This window comes from Vombatus ursinus, unplaced genomic scaffold (assembly GCF_900497805.2).
Source record: "Vombatus ursinus unplaced genomic scaffold, bare-nosed wombat genome assembly UNPS02005659.1, whole genome shotgun sequence".
In the NCBI taxonomy this organism is placed as follows: domain Eukaryota; kingdom Metazoa; phylum Chordata; class Mammalia; order Diprotodontia; family Vombatidae; genus Vombatus; species Vombatus ursinus.
In genome coordinates, this window is record NW_020945437.1 from 24,571,561 (window position 1) to 24,591,991 (window position 20,431).

Genomic DNA, 20,431 nt, shown 5'->3' on the forward strand with positions numbered 1-20,431 from the left:
CAAGGAGGCCCCAAGCACCCAGGGCCTCTTGCTGATGGAGTCAAGACTGTCTGCAAAGCCAGAATTCTCTCTGTAGGTGCTGACTCCCCTGCTCCTTAGAAGAATCAAAGCCTCTTCTTATGCATTTTCTCTTCTATTTCCACTGTACCTAGTGATCAAGTCAGGTCTTTCTGAGTTCTGAAAGCCATAGACCAGATGGTGTGCCAGCTCTCCAAAGCCGTCTCACTCAGATGCAGCTTGCTCGTGTATGCACACGCATGTGCCTACGTGTACCTGTTTCAATATGCATATGCATGTACGAGCACAAGAGGACATAGACTTCATGGATATGTGCCTCTGTGGGCATATATGTCTGCATTACTATCTCTGGGCTCATTCCACTAGCACTATCAACTTGGGAATCAAAACCTATGGCCAGAAAGGATCAGTAACCACTTTGGAAGACAGAGAGCAGAGCTATCAGGCCCCTGGAGCATGTCACAGCTAGAAGGGCCTTGTGAGACTGTTTGATCCAGTCTCATCATCGTGCAGATGAAGAAATCAAAGCCCTGAAACAGCACATAGTATGTCAGGGGCTGAGGACAGTAAGACCATCCCCCTTCTCATTTGGGATGCTAAGATTGGTAAATTCATGCAGGCAAAAGTCACATTTGTTCTTTGGTATGTCAATTTCTATAAAATTCCAGGATTGGAAGGGACCTCAAGGACCTAGTCAATCTATCAATAGACCTTTATTTGGCACTTACCATGTGGGCACTATGCTAAGATAGTCAATCCGACCTGTATAGAAACCATCCTTGTAACATCCTCTGCCCCAGCTCAGAGACCTTCTGTGACAAAAGACTCACTACCCTGCATCCTAAGGCACTTCGGGATAATTCTAATTTTGGGGAAATTTTCTTTTAGGTTGAGCCAAAATTGTTCCTTCTCTCTACTGAAGACTGGACTACAGGACAGAGGTATGTGTTCACACATCAGCAGGCACAGCTAGGACAGTGATTACTAAAAGCCAGTTAGGGTTCAGGAAAAACTATTTATACTAATCTCATTTCCTTTTTTGATTTACCAACACCTGGATTGGTAGATCAAAGGAATGAATATCTCAGATCCAATAGATACCTGTATTTCAGCAAGACATGGATGAAGTCTTTCATGGTCTCCTTATGAAAAAGATTGAGAGATATGGGCTTGGGGGATTAAAGTTACATGGATTCAGAACTGGTTGAATAACCAACTCCTTCTCTGAAGAGGGATGGACACTAGGGTTGTTTGGAATATGGTTTAGAGACAAAGGGATTATCTGGATGATTCTGAGGGTCACATGAATAGGTCATATGTTTGGCGGGGGTGTTGGGGATGGGCATTTGGCAAACCAAAGAATTTCCCCAAATCTAAATGTCCCTCTCCCACCATTGTCCCCATACAGGTCACTTACCCAGCGTTGCCTTGCCCAAGAGAAGGGCCACCCTACATTGGCGTGCCACTCGCGGACCACGCACCTGCCCCAAGGCCGAGCCCTCCAGCTCCACAGGGGGACAGTACCTACTGCCCCCAGGGCCTCCTTCCACCAGAGGAAACAGGAGAAGGGAGGCTGGGGTGGGAGGTTAGAAGGGCATCTGAAGTCTTCCCCTTCCCCCAGCCTCCTAGTCCATCTCACAAACCAGGAAGCCTCTTGTCCCCTCCTCATACCATGTGGTTGAGGCTCAGAGAGGGATAGTAAGTGAGCTAAAGTCAAGATCCAAAGAGCCCAGGGCCCAGTTTAGGACCCTCTCCCTGAGTGTCTGTTTTAGGGCAAAGGACGCAGACAGCAGTTCTGTTCTGAGCTGTGATCTGATCTCATTCTTCTGCCCCAACTCTGGCTAGTGTGAATCCCATTCCATGCCCACATTTAGTGCCTCCTAAGGGTCTGCTTTCCTCACCTCCAGGATCAGAAAGGCCCCAGGTAAAGCCAGGGTTGCCATCCTTGGTCCCACCAGTCCCTACCCCAAAGCCCCATGGCAGGAACCCCTTAATGAGGATGGCTGTTTCAGGCCATGATGATCTCTCTAAACGCGATTAACATGGTCTCACAGTAACTCAGAGAAAGTCAGAAATGGAAAGGCTCTCGCCCTTCATTCAGTTCACCCACACTCCCCATTTAACATAGGAAGAAACTGAGGCCCAAAAAAGGAAAGGAATTTGCCCAAGACCACACAGCTAATGAATGGTAGTCAGGACTCAGCCTAGGGGTCACTGTACTGGAATTCTCTCGCTCTCTTTATGGCCAACTCTTAAGTGTCCCTCACAAAACTCCATCTTGTTTTTTGTTGTCTGGACTGTTTCCTGTTTGAGGAACTGTTGGTTTGAGCCTCAGTTTCCTCTCAATCTCCAAAAGGCTATCCTTGGGCAGAGGAATTAGACTTGCTCTGCCTGGCCTCAGAAGGCAGAACTAGTGAATAGGCAGATGTCACAGGGAGGCAGATTTTGGCTCAGTATAAACAATCTGTCAAACAAGAGGGGTAAGTTCTACGGGCAGAGGGAGAAGGGAAGAAAAGGAAGACAAAGGAGAAGAAGGAGAAAGAGGGAGGAGGAAAAAGGACAGAGGGAGGACCAGAGCGTTGCTCGGAGGCCTGACCCCGAAGAAGTGGATGAGGAGAAGAAGGGGAGCTCACCGGGGTGGAGTTTGCTTCTAGGAGGGCGGTCTTCCATGCTCTGCAAAGAAAAGAGGGGTCAGTATAAGGGCCTGGGGCTTCCCAGGCCTGAGACCAAAAACAGATGAAGCTCTCTTGGCTTTAGGTCTTCCCTCAGACCCTGCCTTCAGGGTGAGAGAAGGGGAATAAAGGAAAGGAATAAGCATTTATTAAATGCCTACTATGTGCCAGGCACTGTGCTAAATGCTATCTATATACTGATATCTCTATAAAATCCCATTTGATCCTGACAACAACCCTGTGAGATGAGTGATGTTATTATCCCCATTTTAGAGTTGAGGAAACTGAGGCAGAGGTTAAGTACATACCCAGAGTCACACAGCTAGTAACTGTCTGAGGACACATCTGATTTTAGGCCTTGTTGACACCAGGCCGGGTGCTCTATACTCTGCACCATCCAGCTGCCTCCCTTCCACCACCCCTCTCTGAGCCAGTCATGGCCCCTCTCCTCAAAGAGTCCCCAGTCTGAGAACTATTGTCCTTGAGAACCCCTGTTCTCCTGAAGATTCCATGGAGACCATGGGCCAGGAGTTCTTGGCTTTTTTGGTCATGGTGCCCTTTGGCAGTCAGTCAGGTGTAGCCAACCATGTTAAAATAGTTATTGAAATAATTTTTTTATTTTTAGGCAATTGGGGTTAAGTGACTTGCCCAGGGTCACATAGCTAGTAAGTGTCAAGTGTTTGGTCTGAGGCTGGATTTGAACCCAGGTCCTTCTGACTTCAGGGCCAGTGCTCTATCCACTGCACCACCTAGCTGCCCCAAAATAATTTTTTTAAAGTTCTCAGACCACAGGTTAGGAACCCCTGCTCTAAGCCCAAGATGTTCTCTCAGGTCCTGTTGACCAATCCCCTTCTCTCCTCATTCAAAGGTCTTCTCTAGGGACCCATTTCTGACCCTCGGTCCCCCTCAGAACTGGTGAGCCTGAGGGACACTGATGCATGTTTCTCTGTGGGCTGGGGATAGAGACCAGACTTGGGATCCCATTAATCAGATACTGCCTATGAGGAAATCCCCTCCTCCAATACAGACTAGAACCTCCTCTGCATCTTTTACTCTTGGAGAGGTTAAGTCACTTGTCCAAGGTTGCCTAATCGGTATGTGTCAGATGGGAACCCTTCCTGGTTCTGAGGCCTGTTCTCTATTCACCATACCATTCTGCCATCTGTGTTTTTAGTTTTTCAAGTTTTCTGAAGGTGTCTCCTTCCCCTTTCAGTCCTGGGGTTCTTGCCCATCACCCCCACTGTAACCACAGCCTGGAGCATTGGAGAAGGACTCAGGGTGCTCTCAGGCCTCAGCTCTCCTGGAAACTTCCAGAAGAAACTTCAGAACGGCAGCTCTAGAAGGTGCCCCATGGGATGGGGGGGGGCAGGGCTGGGCCCAAAACAGATGAGTCTTTGTCTATTGCTGGGACTTGGGGCCCAGCTACTGGCGGGGGTAGAAGCTGGAACAAGGCAGCTCTGTTTTCCAGCCCCCATGCCTGTCACCCAAGCAGTTCAATCTCTGGGCCTCAGCTCTCCCCACAATATAGATGGAGAAACTAAGACAGCATTCCTGGCCTGTATCTGAATCCTCAGGATGCTGCCTGGATGCCATGGTCTCATGGATAGACACACAGAGAGCCAGGGGGCTGAGGGTGCTGGGAGAGTAGGGACAGGTCTAAGGTGTCATCTCAAGTAGGGGTTGTTTTTATGTGCATGTGAACCCTTATCTGGTATGGGCTTGGCATGTATTCTGAGTGTGAGAGCACAAACACAGCTTAGACACATCTACATGCGTGGTTGGGGTACGCTTAAGGTCATATCAGAAATTTAAAGATGGAAGGAACCTTAGAGATCATTTGGTCTAGAGTGGACCTCTCGATTTACAGGTGAGGAAATTGAAGCCCAGACTGGTGAAGGGATTTGCCCAAGGTCACAGAGTAAGGAAATGGCAGGTCCAGAATTCCAAGCCAGCTCCTTCCTCTGATTCCAAATCCAGCATTCTATCCACAGTACCAAACCATCTCCTGTGAATGCCCACCTGTCTACATGTGCCACATTCAGGGGATGAGGCATGTATTTGTATGAAACATTCTCAGTGTGGAAGGAAGTGTGGAGTGACGAAAAGAATTTTGGATTTGGAGTTCAGGAAAGCTGGGCTTCAGCCCCAGCTCAGTAATTTACTAGCTTTGTGACCTTTGTCTAGTCACAAAGTCACAAGTGCCCCTCTCTGAAACTCAGCTTCCTCTTCTGTAAAATGAAGGCATTGAATTAGATGATCTTTAAATCCCTTCTAGGTGGTCCAGTGGATAGTGCAATGGGCTTGGAGTCAGGAAGAGCCATCTTTGTCAGGAAGTCATCTTTGTGACTTCAAATCCAGCCTCAGATACTAGCTGTGTGACCCTGGGCAAGTCACTTAACCCTGGTTGCCTCAGTTTCCTCATCTGTTCAATGAGCTCTAATATCTTTGCCAAGAATATCCCAAATGGGGTCATGGAGAACAGGACACGACTGAAATGATGCAACAAAATCGCTTCCAACTCTGACCCTATAATCGAAAAATTACAGTATCATGTGATCCATTCATTAGGCTTTTCATACTATCTTCCAGATCAATGTGTATCTTCCTTGTTCCCCCATCTCTCTCTTCTCCCTTCCACCTCTGTGCTCTCCCATAGTCCTGGAATGTTCTCCCTTCTCCTCTGCCTTTTGAGATCTGGGGGGCTCCTTGCATGCCCTCCCTGATCATCTTCTTGCCAAAACTGATCTCTCTCTTCTCACATTTTCATGGAACATTTTCTCTAAATTTCTCCTTTGCCCTTATCACATTCTACTTCGACATAGACTCACCTCTATATCCTATCTCTCCATTGGACTGTAAACTCCAGGAGGGTAAGGCTTACATGGGGCAGGTAGGTGGCACAGACATTTACTAGCTGTGTGACCCTGGGCAAGTCACTTAACTCTCTTTGTCAGTTTCCTCATCTCTAAAATGACCTGGAGAAGGAAATGGCAAACCATTCCAGCATTCTTGCCAAGAAAACTCCAAATGGGGTCACAAAGAGTCAGATACAACTGGAAAAAAAAAAAAGACTGAACCACAAAAGGCTTACATTGTATTTCACTTGTGTATAGCCAGTGCTAGGAACAGGGCTTCCACACAAGAAGCATTTAATGAATAGCTGTTAAATTGCACAAATGTATGTTGTTGAATCTTATGGAAGTGAGGTTATATATTTCTACCAGCCTGCCCCTCCCAAGCCCAAGGCTTCTGTCACACTGACCCCCCAGGGCCTGGCCTCTGTATGGTGGCTGACTCAGCCTCTCCAGAGATGAGCTGGGGGAACAAACAGGCCTCCTCTTTCGGGCCATCCTCTGGGAACTCCCCTCCCCTCAGAAGATTTACATCAACACAGCCTGGAACAATCTTCAGGGACTGCTCACAGCTCCCCTCCATCCCCAAAGCAGGCTCTGCAGCCAAGACAACCTACGGCCTCTAAGTTAAGCCTCTCCCCCAGAGAGCCTCCACCTGCATCCTTCTACCAACTCCAGTTCTCGCCTCCTCTGGGAAGCCTTCCTTGATTAATCCTCTCAAATTTAAAAGTCAGGGGCAATCTGCCACATCTCATTCATTTCCCCAACGAGGGTTCTCTAAGGACAAAAATTGTGTCATTCCTTTCAGACCAGGCCCTCCCAGAAGCCAGGGGCCATCTCTTCCCCTTTTAGGCTGGGAAATCCTGTTTTCAGAACTACTTGAACAAACATGCCTTCTTGCATTCACATGCGTTTGATCCAGGTAAGGAAGGATTGTGAGAGTGTGGGGAAGGAGAGGATGGTTCCTTTTATAAACTGTTACCCAACAGAAGTGAAACACTAAAAACAGCTTGACTGAACCCACCAATCAGAAGCTTAAGGAGGGCAATGTCCTGTTCCTGGAGCGAATGTGGACCATGGATCACAGAACTTAGGGCTGGGAGGGGCCCTAGAGACCAGCTAGTGCAACCCCTCCATTTTTCCAAATAGTATCTTCGTCTACATTGCTGTTCGGTGTGTCCCTTCCCTCTTTCAGAGAGCCATCCCAAATAACAAAAGAACTAAAACAAGAGAAAAAACAAGCTCAAGAAAAAGCCAGACGTCCTATTCAGGACTCCACGCTCCCAGTCCCTGACCTCGGCAAGGAAAGGGCTTTCTCCTATGTCTTCTTTAGGGTTGAGCTCCAATCTCTTCATTTCACAGATGAAGAAACTAAGCCCTCAGAGGAGAGGTGACTTTCTCAAGGCCACACAGTAGTGTCAGAGGTAGGATTCGAACCTGGGTCTTCTGAACCCAGATCCAGCTCTTCTTCCACTGAATTGTGCCTGCTTCACCTGTGCAAACTGAGCAGCAGGGTTTCCCCTTTCTTGTGACACCTTGCCCCTTTAAAGAAACATCTGCCCCGAGGTCCTGCTCTCCTGATTGGTGACTGCCTCCCCAGGATGATGATGATGATGATGATGATGATGAAAAATTAGCATTATAAAGCACCTACTATGTGCCAGGAACTGTGCTCAGTGCTTTACAAAAATGATCTCAATAGATCTTCACAACAACCCTGAGAGGTAGGTATCATTATTCTCTCCACTTTACAGTTAAAGAAACTGAGGCAAATAGAGGTTAAGTGATTTGCCCAGGGTCACACAGCTAGTAAGTACCTGAGGCTGGATATGAACTCGGGTCTTCCTAGCTCTAGGCCCAGCTCTCTATCCAGTGAACCACCTAACTGTACCATTTTAGGAAGGACTCTGTGTTCTACCTCACTCCAGCCTGAAGTCACTCTCCTAACTCCTTCTCCTGATATGCTACTTTCCCTTCCCCAATATTAACCTTTTCTCTCCACCTTTCTAGCTCCCTTATATCTACTGTCTTTCCTCATTAGAATATAAGCTCCCTGAGGGTAAAGACTCTCTTGTTTGTTTGTACTTGTATCTTGATGCACAGTAAGCATTTAATAAATGCCCTATGTTTGACTCTAAGTTGGGTGATCTTTGTACTGCCCAGTGCCCACCCTCCAGGAAGGAACAGATCCAATAAAGACCAGAGGCCTTCTTCCCCAGGGTCCACCCCTGCCCACGCCCGGGAGCCACTCACAAGGCCTCATCCTTCGTCTCAGCACACAGTGTCAGGCGGGGGCCATCCCTCAGGTACACCATCAGGAGAGAGTCCCGGTTCCGACCCTCAGGCAGCTGTACCTCTGAATACCAGAAAACAGGGAGAAAGTCAGAGAGGCTCCAAGCCCTGCCCAGCATGGTCAGTCCCAAAGGCCACTTGAGTGCTCTCATCCCAGGACCCCTGCCCACTCTGACCCAAGCCAAAAACTTTGGGCTGTAGAACTTTGTTCTACAAACAAGGAACCAGGTTTTGACAGATTTAGTTATTGGGCCCTGCTTATACGTCTGTGTCAGCCGAAATCATTTGTTTGAAGCTCTTCTAAGTTTAAACACAAAGGTCACTACATAATTCACATGTTGAAGAAGGGTGAGCTCTAGACTTGGAATTAATAGACCTAAGACACAGTCCTGGCTCTGCCAATAACTCCCTGCTTGAAAGGGAAGTCCTTTCCCCTCTCTGGGCCTGTTTCCTCCTCTATAAAATGGCGGGGGGGGGGGGTTGGATTAGATGGTCTTTCACATCCCTACTACCTCTGTTATTCTAGGATACTGTCTTTCACATACATTTATTCTTCACAATAGTCTCTGTAAAGAAAGTTAAGGAGGTATTATTATCTTCATTGGGCAACAGGGGAAACTGAGACCCAAAGAAGGGGAGGCTGGATGGTTTAATTAAGGTCACACATAGAGTTAGAGCTCCAGTAGCTTTCCCTGCCCTTCCCATTCTAATAACAGGCAAAGTGCTGGGATTTCAAAACATAATAATAATAATAATTATTAGTTTGTTTACATAATACTTTCAGGTTTACAAAGCGCTTCACAAATATTATTTCATTTTATTCTTGCAACAACCCTGCGAGGTAATTGCTATTAGTATTTCAACTTTACAAAAACTGTGGAAACTGAGGCAGATGTAGGTTAAGTGACTTGCCCAGAGCCACACAGCTAGTGAGTGTCTGAGGCAGGATCTGAACTCACGCCTTCTGTTCTTCAGGTCTACCACCTAGTTGCATAGACGAATTGTATTCCTACATCACGTGGCAGGGCTCATTAAGACTTGAGCTCCTTATCTTTTCTATCCGAGTCTCCAGCAGAACCCTGATTCCTGAACTTTGCCAGGTACTGTTCCCCTTTTCTTGACATTAGCCAAAGTCCTGACTTTATCCATAACAAGTTAAAGGTAGGTCATTTTCCCAGAATGGTTACAAGTACTTGGGATTATCTTGAGGTCACAGTCTAATGACAGGACTCCATTGGGGCCACTGGGTTCCACACCACCCTCCATCCCAGGTCTGAGGCCACACACCCACCTACCCACAAAGGGCCTCTTGCCGGCTGAGATGAGGGGGAGAAGTTGCCCGGAGCTGCCAGGGCTGTACACTGGACAGTTCAAGTGACAGCTCCCTGCAATATGTCCACTGGGTTGTGAGCATCCATCCCAATGCCCCTCCTATGCTCACTGGGTTATGAGTGTCTATCCCAACACCCCTCCTACGCCCATTGGGTTGTAAGCATCCATCCCAATGCCCCTCCTATGCTCACTGGGTTATGAGTGTCTATCCCAACGCCCCTCCTATGCCCATTGGGTTGTAAGCATCCATTCCAATGACTCTCCGATGCCCACTGGGTTGTGAGCGTCTGTCCCAATGCCCCTCCTGGGGAGGGTAGGTGGCCCCATCAGGGGCGGGAAAGAAGGAAGGGCAGTGAGATAAAGAGCCCGGTCTCTCTCACCTGGGCACTCCTGCCCAGTCTTCACCTCTCGGCAATTGAACCGGATCAGCACTCGGTCCTCCTCCTCCTCCAAGCTGTCATCCTTGTAGTAGCCCAGGGTGCCATCCAGCCACAGAGCGAACCAGTTCCGCTTCCAACGTCGAAGGATGGAGCCTGAAGAGAAAGGTCCACCCACCTACTAGCCACTCCCTTAACCAATCCCTCATTGTTAGGTGGATGCCCCTCTCTGACCAGAGATTCATTCTCTTTACCAGACTTAGACCCCTGCCTCTTCCCTGTGCCCCACCGGGCTTCTCTCCCCCTTTCCTCATTAACAACAACAATAATAATAGCTCACATATATCACATGTATACAGCGCTTAAAGGTTGGCAAAGCAATTGACATTAATTATTTCATTCAATCCCCATAACAACCCTGGGAAATAGGTGCTGTTATTATCCTCATTTTACAGATGAGAAAACTGAGGCTCAGTAAAATGACTTGCTCAGGGTCACACAGCTCCTGTGTGTCAGGAGCAGGGTTTGCTTTTGGTCTCCCTTGGCTAAGCTGACCATTGTTTCCAGACTATCATGGTGCCTCTGAAGGTATCCCGAGGCTTGCAGACGGTGTGAGGATCCCATCTGTTACTTCATTAGATTTTCATAACAGAGGCCGGTTAGGGATTCTAATTATCCCTCTTACACAGGGGAAAATTCAAGGCCTGTCAGAGCAAGGAAAAAAGCATTCCCATTTTATAGAAGGGGAAAACAAGGCCCAGAAGGGGGAAGGGACATGCCCAGCACTGTACAATAAGCCTCGACACAGCTGGGACTTGGTCAAGGTCTCCAGACTCCCAGTGGGCCCAGGGATTCTTTGTACTTTAAAATCTTTGCACAAAGGTACATTATGAGAGGGATTACATTCAAAGTCGCTCTGTAGACCTTTAAGCATACGTGAGTGTCAGCCCCTACTGCCATCATTAGTGAAGTGCTCTGACAAGTGACTGGTAGCATGCTAGACCGTTGGAGTCAGAGGGGCCTTAAAGACCCTCTAATCTAACACCACCTCATTTTACATTTGAGGAAACCAAGGCAGGGAAGGACCTGGCGGTCAAACCCAAGTCTTTCTACTTCACAAAGGGCTGCACACACGTACAAGGGGCGGTGGAAAGAAAGCTGGCATGTGATTCGGGAGCCCTGGGTTCAAGAGCCAGCTCCAAGGCTTACTGACTGTGTCATGCAGCCTCTTTGAACATCAACATTCTCAGCTATAAAACGTGAGGGCTGGATTAGATGAGCTCAAAGATCCCCCCCTCTCCCAACTCTGACCTTTTCTTTGGTTCTTCCAAAGTTTCATCAGTGCTGTCCCCTCCTCAAGCTCCAGAGACCCAAACCTCCCCCCCGGTGTTCCCCCAGCCCGCCCACATTGGGGAGCTGGGAGCTCCCTCACTCACTCTGCCTCCAGAGCCAGCCAGCTTTCACCAGGGCCATCTCTTCAAAGGGACCTTCCAGATTTGGGCTGGACCTGACAGACAGCGGGGAACAAAGTACCTCTAGTCCAGGAGTTCTTAGCTCGTTCTGCGTCAGGAACCTCTTTAAGCAGTCTGGTGTCAGGAATTCCTATAGACCCCTTATGAGACGAATGCTTTTAAGTACATAGAAAATCCATAGGATTACAAAGGAAGCTAATCATATTTAAATACACTTATTAGAATAATTTTAAAAACAAACAAGTTCCCAGGTGCCAGGTTAAGACCCCCTGCCCTAGATCCCATCCCTGGGCAGGTCTCTGGATATACCTTCTTTTCGTAAGATTCATTCTCCTTGCCAGACTCAGACCCCAAATTTCAGCCCTAGGTTAGGGTGGGGGTGTCAGTTATTCTCCTAATGCTGAGATGGCACGAAAGGTCATTTAAAAGTAAAACACCACTACAGCCCTCCCAAGCCTTTCCTATAGTCATTTGGGAAGATGTAAGAGAAGGTAAGGAGACCATGGAAAGCCTGAGGATAACTGAAGTCTACAGGTAATTCAAACACTGAATATTAGCCCCAAAGCTTCAACCTTAATTGAATTCAGCTCCACAAACATTAACTAAATGCTAAATTTGTAAAGGACCCTGGGTTCAACCCTGAGAATACAATATGAAAAATAACAGTCTCTACCCTCAAGGAGCTTACAGTCATATATATTAAAAATATAATAAAATCAATCAATCAAGGCACATTATTAAGCACTTACTATGTGCTAGGCACTATGCTAAGCACTGGGGATACAATAAAAGGCAAAAGGCCGTCCTTGCCCTCGAGGAGCTTACAATCATATACAGAAATATATATATATGTAATATAATCAATCAATCAATAAACATTATTAAGCATCTACTATGTGCGAGGCACTATGCTAAGCACTGGGGATACAACAAAAGGCAAAAGGCAGTCCTTGCCCTCAAGGAACTTACAATCTAATGAGGAAGACAACATGCCAACAAATAATATACAAATCAAGCTATATACAGGATAAATAGGAAATACTTAAGAGAGGAAGGCACTGGAATTAAGAGGAATTAGAGAAGAAGCTCCTTGAGGGCAGGGACTGCTGTTTTTCACTTTGTCTTTGTGTCCCCAACACCTAGGACAGGGCCTCGTACACTGTACATACTTAATAAATGTTTGGTGGATAGGATTGGCTACAAAGATGAACAAAGGTCAAGGAGCTTACAGTCTAACCAGAGGAATACAACATGTTCACAGATGAATCTAATACATGGTAGAGTGTGGTGGGGCAGTGGCTGAGTCGTGAGGATGTGCTTGCAGAAATTGAGCAGTTTTCGATGGAAATTCAAGACCAAGTCATTGCTTCTAGAAATCACAGAAGGGCTTAAAGAGCTTGGAATTAGTGATCAATGTAGATTATACGATGAAACTGGAGAAGATATTAGGCTCCAATAACTTAGCACCTACCAAATATTTAGCAGTACAGGACCTCTTGATTAGAATTATAAATCAGCAACTTACTGTCTTTCATGGAATGGCAGATAACAAATCACCACAAACATCCTATTGAACTCGGTCAACAAACTGTACTATAAATTATACTGGCCCTCTGAGGACAATGAGCACAGACTGAACTGTCACCCATAATTGCCTGGACATGACAATGATCCACACAAACTAAAGAATGATATTTCTAATAGAGTTCACCAAATCAAATACTCATCATCTCCAAGCTCCGTGGAAAGACTCTCAAAATAGGGACACCTGGCAAAGGAAATCAAAATCTTATGGGAACAGAATGAGGGCTAAGTCATCCCTGTTATCTTATAGGCTACTAGAGTTACAGTGAGAAGGCAGGTGGGTGACCTTGTTGGATACAGCCCCCGGCCTAGAGTCAGGAAGATCTGAGTTCAGACAGCGTTTCAAACACCAGTTGTGTGACACTGGGCAAGTTGTTTAACTTCTGTTGCCTCAGTTTCTTCATCTGTAAAATAGAGATAATAACAGCACCTACCTCACAGGATTGTTGTGAAGGTCATAATATTTGTAAAGTGCTTAGCCCAGTGCCTGGCACACAGTAGGTGCTTAATAAATGCTTATTTTGGGGGCAGCTAGGTGGTGCAGTGGATAGAGCACCGGCCCTGAAGTAAGGAGGACCTGAGTTCAAATCTGGCCTCAGACCAAACACTTGACACTTATTAGCTGTGTGACCCTGGGCAAGTCACTTAACCCCAACTGCCTAAAATAAAATAAAATAAAATAAAATGAAAAAAAAATAAATGCTTATTTCCTTCCCCTACTGGAGTTATAATGAAGATGCTTTCAGTGTGCCTACTATAGATAAGGAAAGAATACAGAACCAAAAAAAGACATAGAGAGCATTACAAAATGTAAAATGGATAATTTTGATTGTATTAAATTAAAAAGGTTTTGCACAAGCAAAACCAATACAACCAAAATTAGAAGGAAAGCAAAAAACTGGGAAAAAATTTTTTACAGCAAATATTTCTGACAAAGGCCTTATTTCTCAAATATATAAGGAAATGAGTCAAATTTATAAGAATACAAGTCATTCCCCAACTGATAAATGGTCAAAGGATATGAACAGGCAGTTTTCAAAGAAATCAAAAGTATCTATAGTCACATAAAAATGCTCATATAAATATAAATGCTCACATATAATCACATAAAAATTGATTAGAGAAATGCAAATTAAAACAACTTTGAGGAACCACCTCATACCTATCAGATAGGCTAATATGACAGAAAAGGAAAATATAAATGTTGGAAGGGATGTGGAAAAACTGGGATACTAATGCACCATTGATGGAGTTGTGAACTGATCCAACCATTCTGGAGAGCAATTTAGAATGATGCCCAAAGGGCTCTAAAACTGTGCATATATCCTTTGACACAGAAATATCACTACTAGGTCTGTATCCCAAAGAGATTTTTTTTTAAAAGGAAAAAAGGCCTATTTGTACAAAATAGCAGCTCTTTTAGTGGTGACTAAGAATTGGAAATTGAGGAGATGCCCATCAATTGAGGAATGGTATATGATTGTAATGGAATATTATTGTGCTATAAGAAATAACAAATAGGATGATTTCAGAAAAACCTAGAAAGACTTATATGAAAGATGATATTTGTAACTCATGAGACCTTTGTCAGTATTAGGGTAGTTGGAGGGAAAAATTATATGTATGTATATAGATAGATAGATAGATAGATAGATAGATAGATAGATAGATGGGTAGATAGATGGATAGAGGGCACAGGGTGAGTTGAAGATGAAGGGGTCATATTTAGAGAATAAAATTAAGAGATAAGAGAGAGGATTATATTAGGAGAAGGAGAAAGGGAGAGGTAGAACGGGGTAAATTATCTCACACAAAAACAGAAAAGAAAAGGCTCTTACAGTGGAGGGGAAACAGGGGAAGGTGAGAGGGAATGAGTGAATCTTATTCTCATAGGATTTGACTTAAGAAGGGAATAACATACACACGTAATTGGGTATGGGAATCTGTTTTACCCTACAGGAAAATGGGGGCGAAGGGGACAGGAGAGTAGGGGGATGATAGAGAGGAGGGCAGACTGGGAAAGGGGGTAATCAGAAGCAAATACTTCTGAGGAGGGACAGGGTCAAAAGATAGAATAGAATAAATGGGGGACGGGATAGGATTAAGGGAAATAGAGTTAGTTTTTCACTGCATGTCTACTATGGAAGTGTTTTGCATAACTGTACAAGTACAGCCTATATTGAGTTGCTTGCCTTTTCAATGAGGGTGGGTGGGCAGGGAGGAAGGGAGAAAATTTGGAACCCAAAGTTTTAAAAACACATGTTTTAAAAAATATGTTTTCACATGCAACTGGGAAATAAGAAACACAGGAAATGGGGTACAGAAATCTATCCTGCCCTGCAGGAAAACAGAAGGGGAAGGGGATAAGAGAAGCGGGGGAGAGATAGAAGGGAGGGCAGACTAGGGGAAGGGGTATTCAGAATGCATGCCATCTTGGGGTGGGGGGAGGGGCGAGACGGGGTGAAAATTTGGAACTCAAAATCTTGTGGAAGTAAATGTTGAAAACTAAAAATAAATAAATTTATTAATTAAAATTTAAAAAAATTTAAAAAAAGACTTATATGAACTGATGCAGAGTAAAATGAACAGAATCAGGAGAACATTATACACAGCAACAGCAATATTGTATGATGAAGAACTGTGAATGACTTAGCTATTCTCAGCAATGCAATGATCCAAAACAATCCCAAAGGACTCACGATGAAAAATGCTGTCCACCTCCGAAGAAAGAACTGATGGCGTTTGAGCATAGACCAAAGCATACTATTTTTCTCTTCCTTCCTTCTCTTCTTCTTTCCTTCCTCACTCCTTCCCTCCCTCCTTTCCTTCCTTCCTGCTTTCTTCCACAAAATGACTAATATGGAAATGCTTTACACGACTGCACATATATAACCTGTATCAGATTGCTTACCATTTCAGGAGTAGGGGAGGGGAGGAAGGAAGAAACAGAATTTGGAACAAAAAAAACACCTGAATGTTAAAATTGCTTTTACATGTAATTGGGGAAAAATTAAAATATTATTTAAAAAAAATTAAGGTCACTTAACTCTAATTGCCTCACCAAAAAAAAAAATTAAGGAAACTGAGGCTAGGAGCAGTTAATTGACTTGCCCAGGGTCACACAGCTAGTAAATGTCTGAGGCCAGATTTGAACTCAAGTCTTCCTGACTTGAGGGTCAATGCTCAATCCATTCAGTCACCTAACTATTGGTATAGGTAATAATAATAAAAATATTATTACTATTTAATCATTAACAGCTATTAATTAATAAATAATTACAGATATTATTAAAATATTATCAGTAATAATTATGAGAACTTATATCCCATTATAAAATTACAAAGAGTAGTCATTTTATTCACTTGTACAATAATTCACAGAACATTCATTAAAAAAATAATAGCAGTATAGTGACTTGTTCTTAGACCACTAAGGTCCCTTCCAACGTTAAATTCTGTGATTCTTTGAACATGCTACAGATCCTATGTTAAGGATGACTGCTTCTGTTTTTGTGCAGACCCATCACCTCCCTGGTGCTGGGAACGCCCTGACAGGGAATTTCCTTCACTGATACAGATCACCAGCTTAGTCTTAGAGAGCTGCCTGGGTCACTGAGAGGCTAAATCACTTGACCAGCTCAGAATCGTAACAACAGGTGATGCTTCCATGGTTTACCAAGTACTTAACACACTTTATTTCATTTCACCATCACAACAGCCCGGTCATGCAGGTGTTATTGTTGGCTATGTACTTGCCCACGGTCCCACATGTCAGAGACGGGATTTGAACCCATGGCTCCCTGACTCCACGTTCAGCATTTTATTCACTCTTCCACAAGGCCTCTAGATCAGGTTAGAAAAGTAGGCTAGAGTCTGAGAATGCTAAGATCAGGACTTTGTATTTTATAGATAGTATGAAGCTACTGAAGACTTCTGGGTGACAGGAGAGTAACATGGTCAAAGCTGTGAATGAAGAAGATTGCTGAGCTGTGGATAAAGGATAAGCTAGAATGGGAAAATGAAGGACATGGGGAGATCCATAAGGAGGCTCGTCCATTTGTAGCCCTGACACTGACTCCATCGGTGAGCCTGGGAAAGACATTTTTTCTCTGAGACTTAGTTTCTTCATCTGCAAAATAAGGTGTTAGACCAGACAATCTCTAAGGTCCTTTCCAGATGCTTAAGAGCCTTCTAAGATTTAATGGTTTTTTTTTATGTGTAATGGGGGAGGGGGGTGTTGGGAAGAGGTACTGCATATGTAATGAGGTCCCTTCTAGATAGAACATTTGGTGACTCCACACAATGTGGGTTTCTAGTCTGGAATGTCGGGCAGAGATGTAGAAGGCAACTGGACAGGGCCATACTGGAAGCGCTCAGGCAAGCAGCAAGGAGGAGGGCTGGCCTAGGTGGAGTCCAGGGAAATCAGTTAAGACAGGAAACAGTGGACAGGTACTATGGGTTTTGGGGGAGGGGTAACTAGGTCCAGATTCCAGGAGGTCAGATAATCAGAGCTGTACAACCTAAAGAGTAGGAGCAGCTTGGTGGCACAGTAGATAGAGTGCTGGGCCTGGAGTCAGGAAGACTCATCTTCATAAGTTCAAATTCAGCCTCAGACACTCACTCACTAACTGTGTGATTCTGGGTGAGTAACTGTTTGCCTCAGTTTTCTCAGCTGTAAAGTGGGCTGGAGAAGGAAATGGAAAACCAGTATATTCCAGTATTTTTGCCAAGAAAACCCCAAATGGGGTCACGGAGAGTTGGACAGGACTGAAATGACTCAACAACAGGCCAAAAGTGAGCCCTGATTCCAGGGTGGAGCCACCTGCTCTGCTCTACACTGTCTGCTGTAGATGGTAGAGGTGTTGTTGATGTCCCGAAAGTGAGAAGTGAACTCTGATCCTGAATATGTCTGGTTCCCCCACTCCCCACCTCCCACCCCCCAACAGCTTTCAAAAGCTCAGAACAGAATGCTTTTTGTTAACTATTGCTATTTTTCAGGTGACGGGAATATTGTTCCATTTATCCATCTTTATTTCCTTGTTTTACCCCTTGTTCTGAGGGAGGGATAGTCAGGGTTCATCTCATCAGGTGAATAATTCCAGGTAATCAAAGCTTCAAACCCTCCTGGGGATGTCCTGGGAACAAAACAGTCATCTTTGGCCTGGGACCAGGAGGAAGCTGGATGCTTCAGCCCAGAAACAACCAGGGTGTGCCAGGAAAACTCTAACTGAATCAAATCGCTGAGGAAATTTAGAGCTATATACATGGTTGGGACTAGTTAATTTTCTTTAATTTGTACATTTAATATCATTTATTTTTAGTTCATTTAATACTATGAGGCAGCTGATGGTATAGGGGATAAAGCTCGGGGCCTGTAGTGAGGAAGACCTGAGTTCAAATTCCACCTTAGACACTGCCTAGCTGTGTGACCCTGGGCAAGTCACTTTCACCTTAACTGTAAAGAGGGATAATACTATCACCTACCCCACAGGGTTGTTGTGATGCTCAAATGAGATAATGTTTGTGAAAACAGTGCCGGGCATGGAGCGGGCACTTAAGAAATGCTTATTCCCTTCCTTTTTCCTTTCTCCATTCCCCTGGTGCTTATTCCTGGATCTGTATTTTCTCTTCTTCCTTGTAAATAAACCTCTGAAAAAGTATTCTTGGAATCTAGAGAACATGGAAAGAGCAGAGACACGGGAAGGAGGAAGCAGGATGTAGGGCTGGGTAAGCAAAGACAGTGACAGAAGGTAGAAAGCAGAGAAGGAGATCCCAGGTCAGGGGGGGAAGGGCAGGGAAGGAGATCCCGGGGGGGGGGGGGGGGGGAGGGGCGGGGAAGGAGATCCCGGGTCGGGGGGGGAAGGGCTCTGAGCCCCAGGAGCTGGGAGGTCCAGGAGGCGTGGGGACCTCAGGAATCACAAAAGTCTGCAAAGCTGCGAATGAGGAAAGCCCTAGGGAGGCCAAGGAGAAGCCAGTACCTGGGAAACTAACTACAGGCCAGCGGGGTTCAGGGTAGCAATACTTCACCAGTTCCCCATTGCTAGCTAAATAAAATCCAAGTACTTGATCCTGGCAGTCCATTGCGCCGCCCCCCGCCCGCTATCCAGCAGCCCCTAATCTTTGCAGCTTTATCTCTTACTTACCCCATTAAATATTTTTTACTTCAGTCAAATTGGACTTCTCAACATTACGCCAACAAATACTTTGCTTTTCTGCCTACCCTCGCCCATGCCACCCTTCAAGGCCCTGATGAACTGCTACCTCCTCCAGGAAGCCCTCCATGATTCCCCTATTTGGAAATGATACCCTCAGAATTCTACAAGTACTTTGAACCTCTCTGATGCACTTATGTACTCTAGTTATTAACAAAAGCAGAGCTTCACACTCAGCCTTTAATCTAGGTCCCCTATACACATCCAATCAATTGCCAAAGCTTGTTGATTAACTGCTACATCTCTCCCTTCTTTGTCTCCTCTTCATATGCACAGCTACCCCTAGTTCAAGTCTTTGGCACCTCCCTCTTGGACTATTTTAACGGCCTAATTGGTCTCCAGTTTCTCCACTTTCTAGTTCATCTTTCACATGTTGACTATCTAAACTTCCTAAGGCACAGACAAGTTCCGATCATTGGCTTCCCAGTTCAAGTCCTTTAGAATGATATAATCTCAAAATTGGAAGAAGCCTATTCCTAATTAATGCCCTCCAAAGCATTTCTCCATGACTCTCCATCGCTGAAACAATGATGTCAAACTCAAATAGAAACTGATGCCTGCTGGCCCCATATTGACTTAGAAAACCATAAATTAACATTACCTATGTTGTATTGTATTTTTATTTATTTTGTTAAATATTTCCCAACTACATTTGAATCTGGCTCCTGTCACACTGGGGAGTTTTGCAGGTCTTTGCAGTTATGAGTTTGACACCTCTGGCCCAGAAGATAAAAATCCAAATTCTTTAGCCTGGCATTCAAGGCTCATAACAATCTAGTCACATTCTAGCTTTCCCATTTAACTCCTATTCACACCTGCCATATTCCAGACAATTTGAGTTCCTTCCTTCCCCTTCCCACTTCCATGCTATCAGGCTAACCCCAGGCCTAGAATAGACCTGCTGTCTGGCTGAAATCCTTTTTTGTTCCTCAGGACATGATTTTAGTACTACTTCCTCTGTGAAGCCTTCTATGATTTCCCCATCCCCACCCCAACTAAAAATGGACATTTTCATGAACATTTCTTCCTCCTCTGTTTGATTCTCCCTGCATATATTCTACTTTATATCATACTTACCTATGTATCCTCCCTACTAAATTAGGAGCTTTTTGAGGTCATAGATAGTTTCCTTTTTCATCTTTGAAAAGAGGTAGCTGAGTAGTGCAGTGGATAAAGGGCTGGGCCTGGTGTTAGGAAGTGCTCAGTTCAAATCTGACCTCAGACACTGACTAGCTGTGTGACCCTGGGCAAGTCACTTAATCTGTCTGCCTTGGTTTCCTACACTGTAAAATGGGGATAATAATAGCATCTACCTCCCAAAGTAGTTGTGAAGATCAAATGAGGTATCTGTAAAACACAGAGCACACATGCTTGGCACACAGTAGGCATTCTATAAAACGCTTATTCCCTTCTCTCTTTGTAAACCTACTGCTGAGCACAAGATCTTGTCCACAGTAAAATAATTTGAAAAAAATAACCAACAAACATTAAATACAGAAGAACAATAATAGGATACAGACTCATCTGGACTCCAAGAAATGTAAGATGAGAGCAAGAACATTATTATTATTAGTAGTAGTAATAGAAGTAGTATTACTACTAGTAATAACATAATTATAT

At 44.8% G+C, this 20,431-nt stretch overlaps 1 protein-coding gene across 2 annotated transcripts in view; it reads right to left on the reverse strand.

Annotated features, from left to right (window-relative positions):
- Positions 1-20,431, reverse strand: part of PLEKHB1 (pleckstrin homology domain containing B1) — a 36,464-nt gene that overhangs the window by 8,824 nt on the left and 7,209 nt on the right. Inside the window, exons 2-5 of one of the 2 annotated variants that reach the window (XM_027848272.1) lie at positions 10,980-11,050; positions 9,547-9,699; positions 7,796-7,898; positions 2,652-2,691 (exon numbers count right to left, since the gene is read on the reverse strand). In XM_027848272.1, coding sequence (XP_027704073.1) covers positions 2,652-2,691; positions 7,796-7,898; positions 9,547-9,699; positions 10,980-11,016 — 333 coding nt within the window. In that variant the 5' untranslated portion in view covers positions 11,017-11,050. Of the gene's footprint in view, positions 1-2,651; positions 2,692-7,795; positions 7,899-9,546; positions 9,700-10,979; positions 11,156-20,431 lie in introns of both variants that reach the window. The other variant, XM_027848271.1, reaches the window with a different exon arrangement.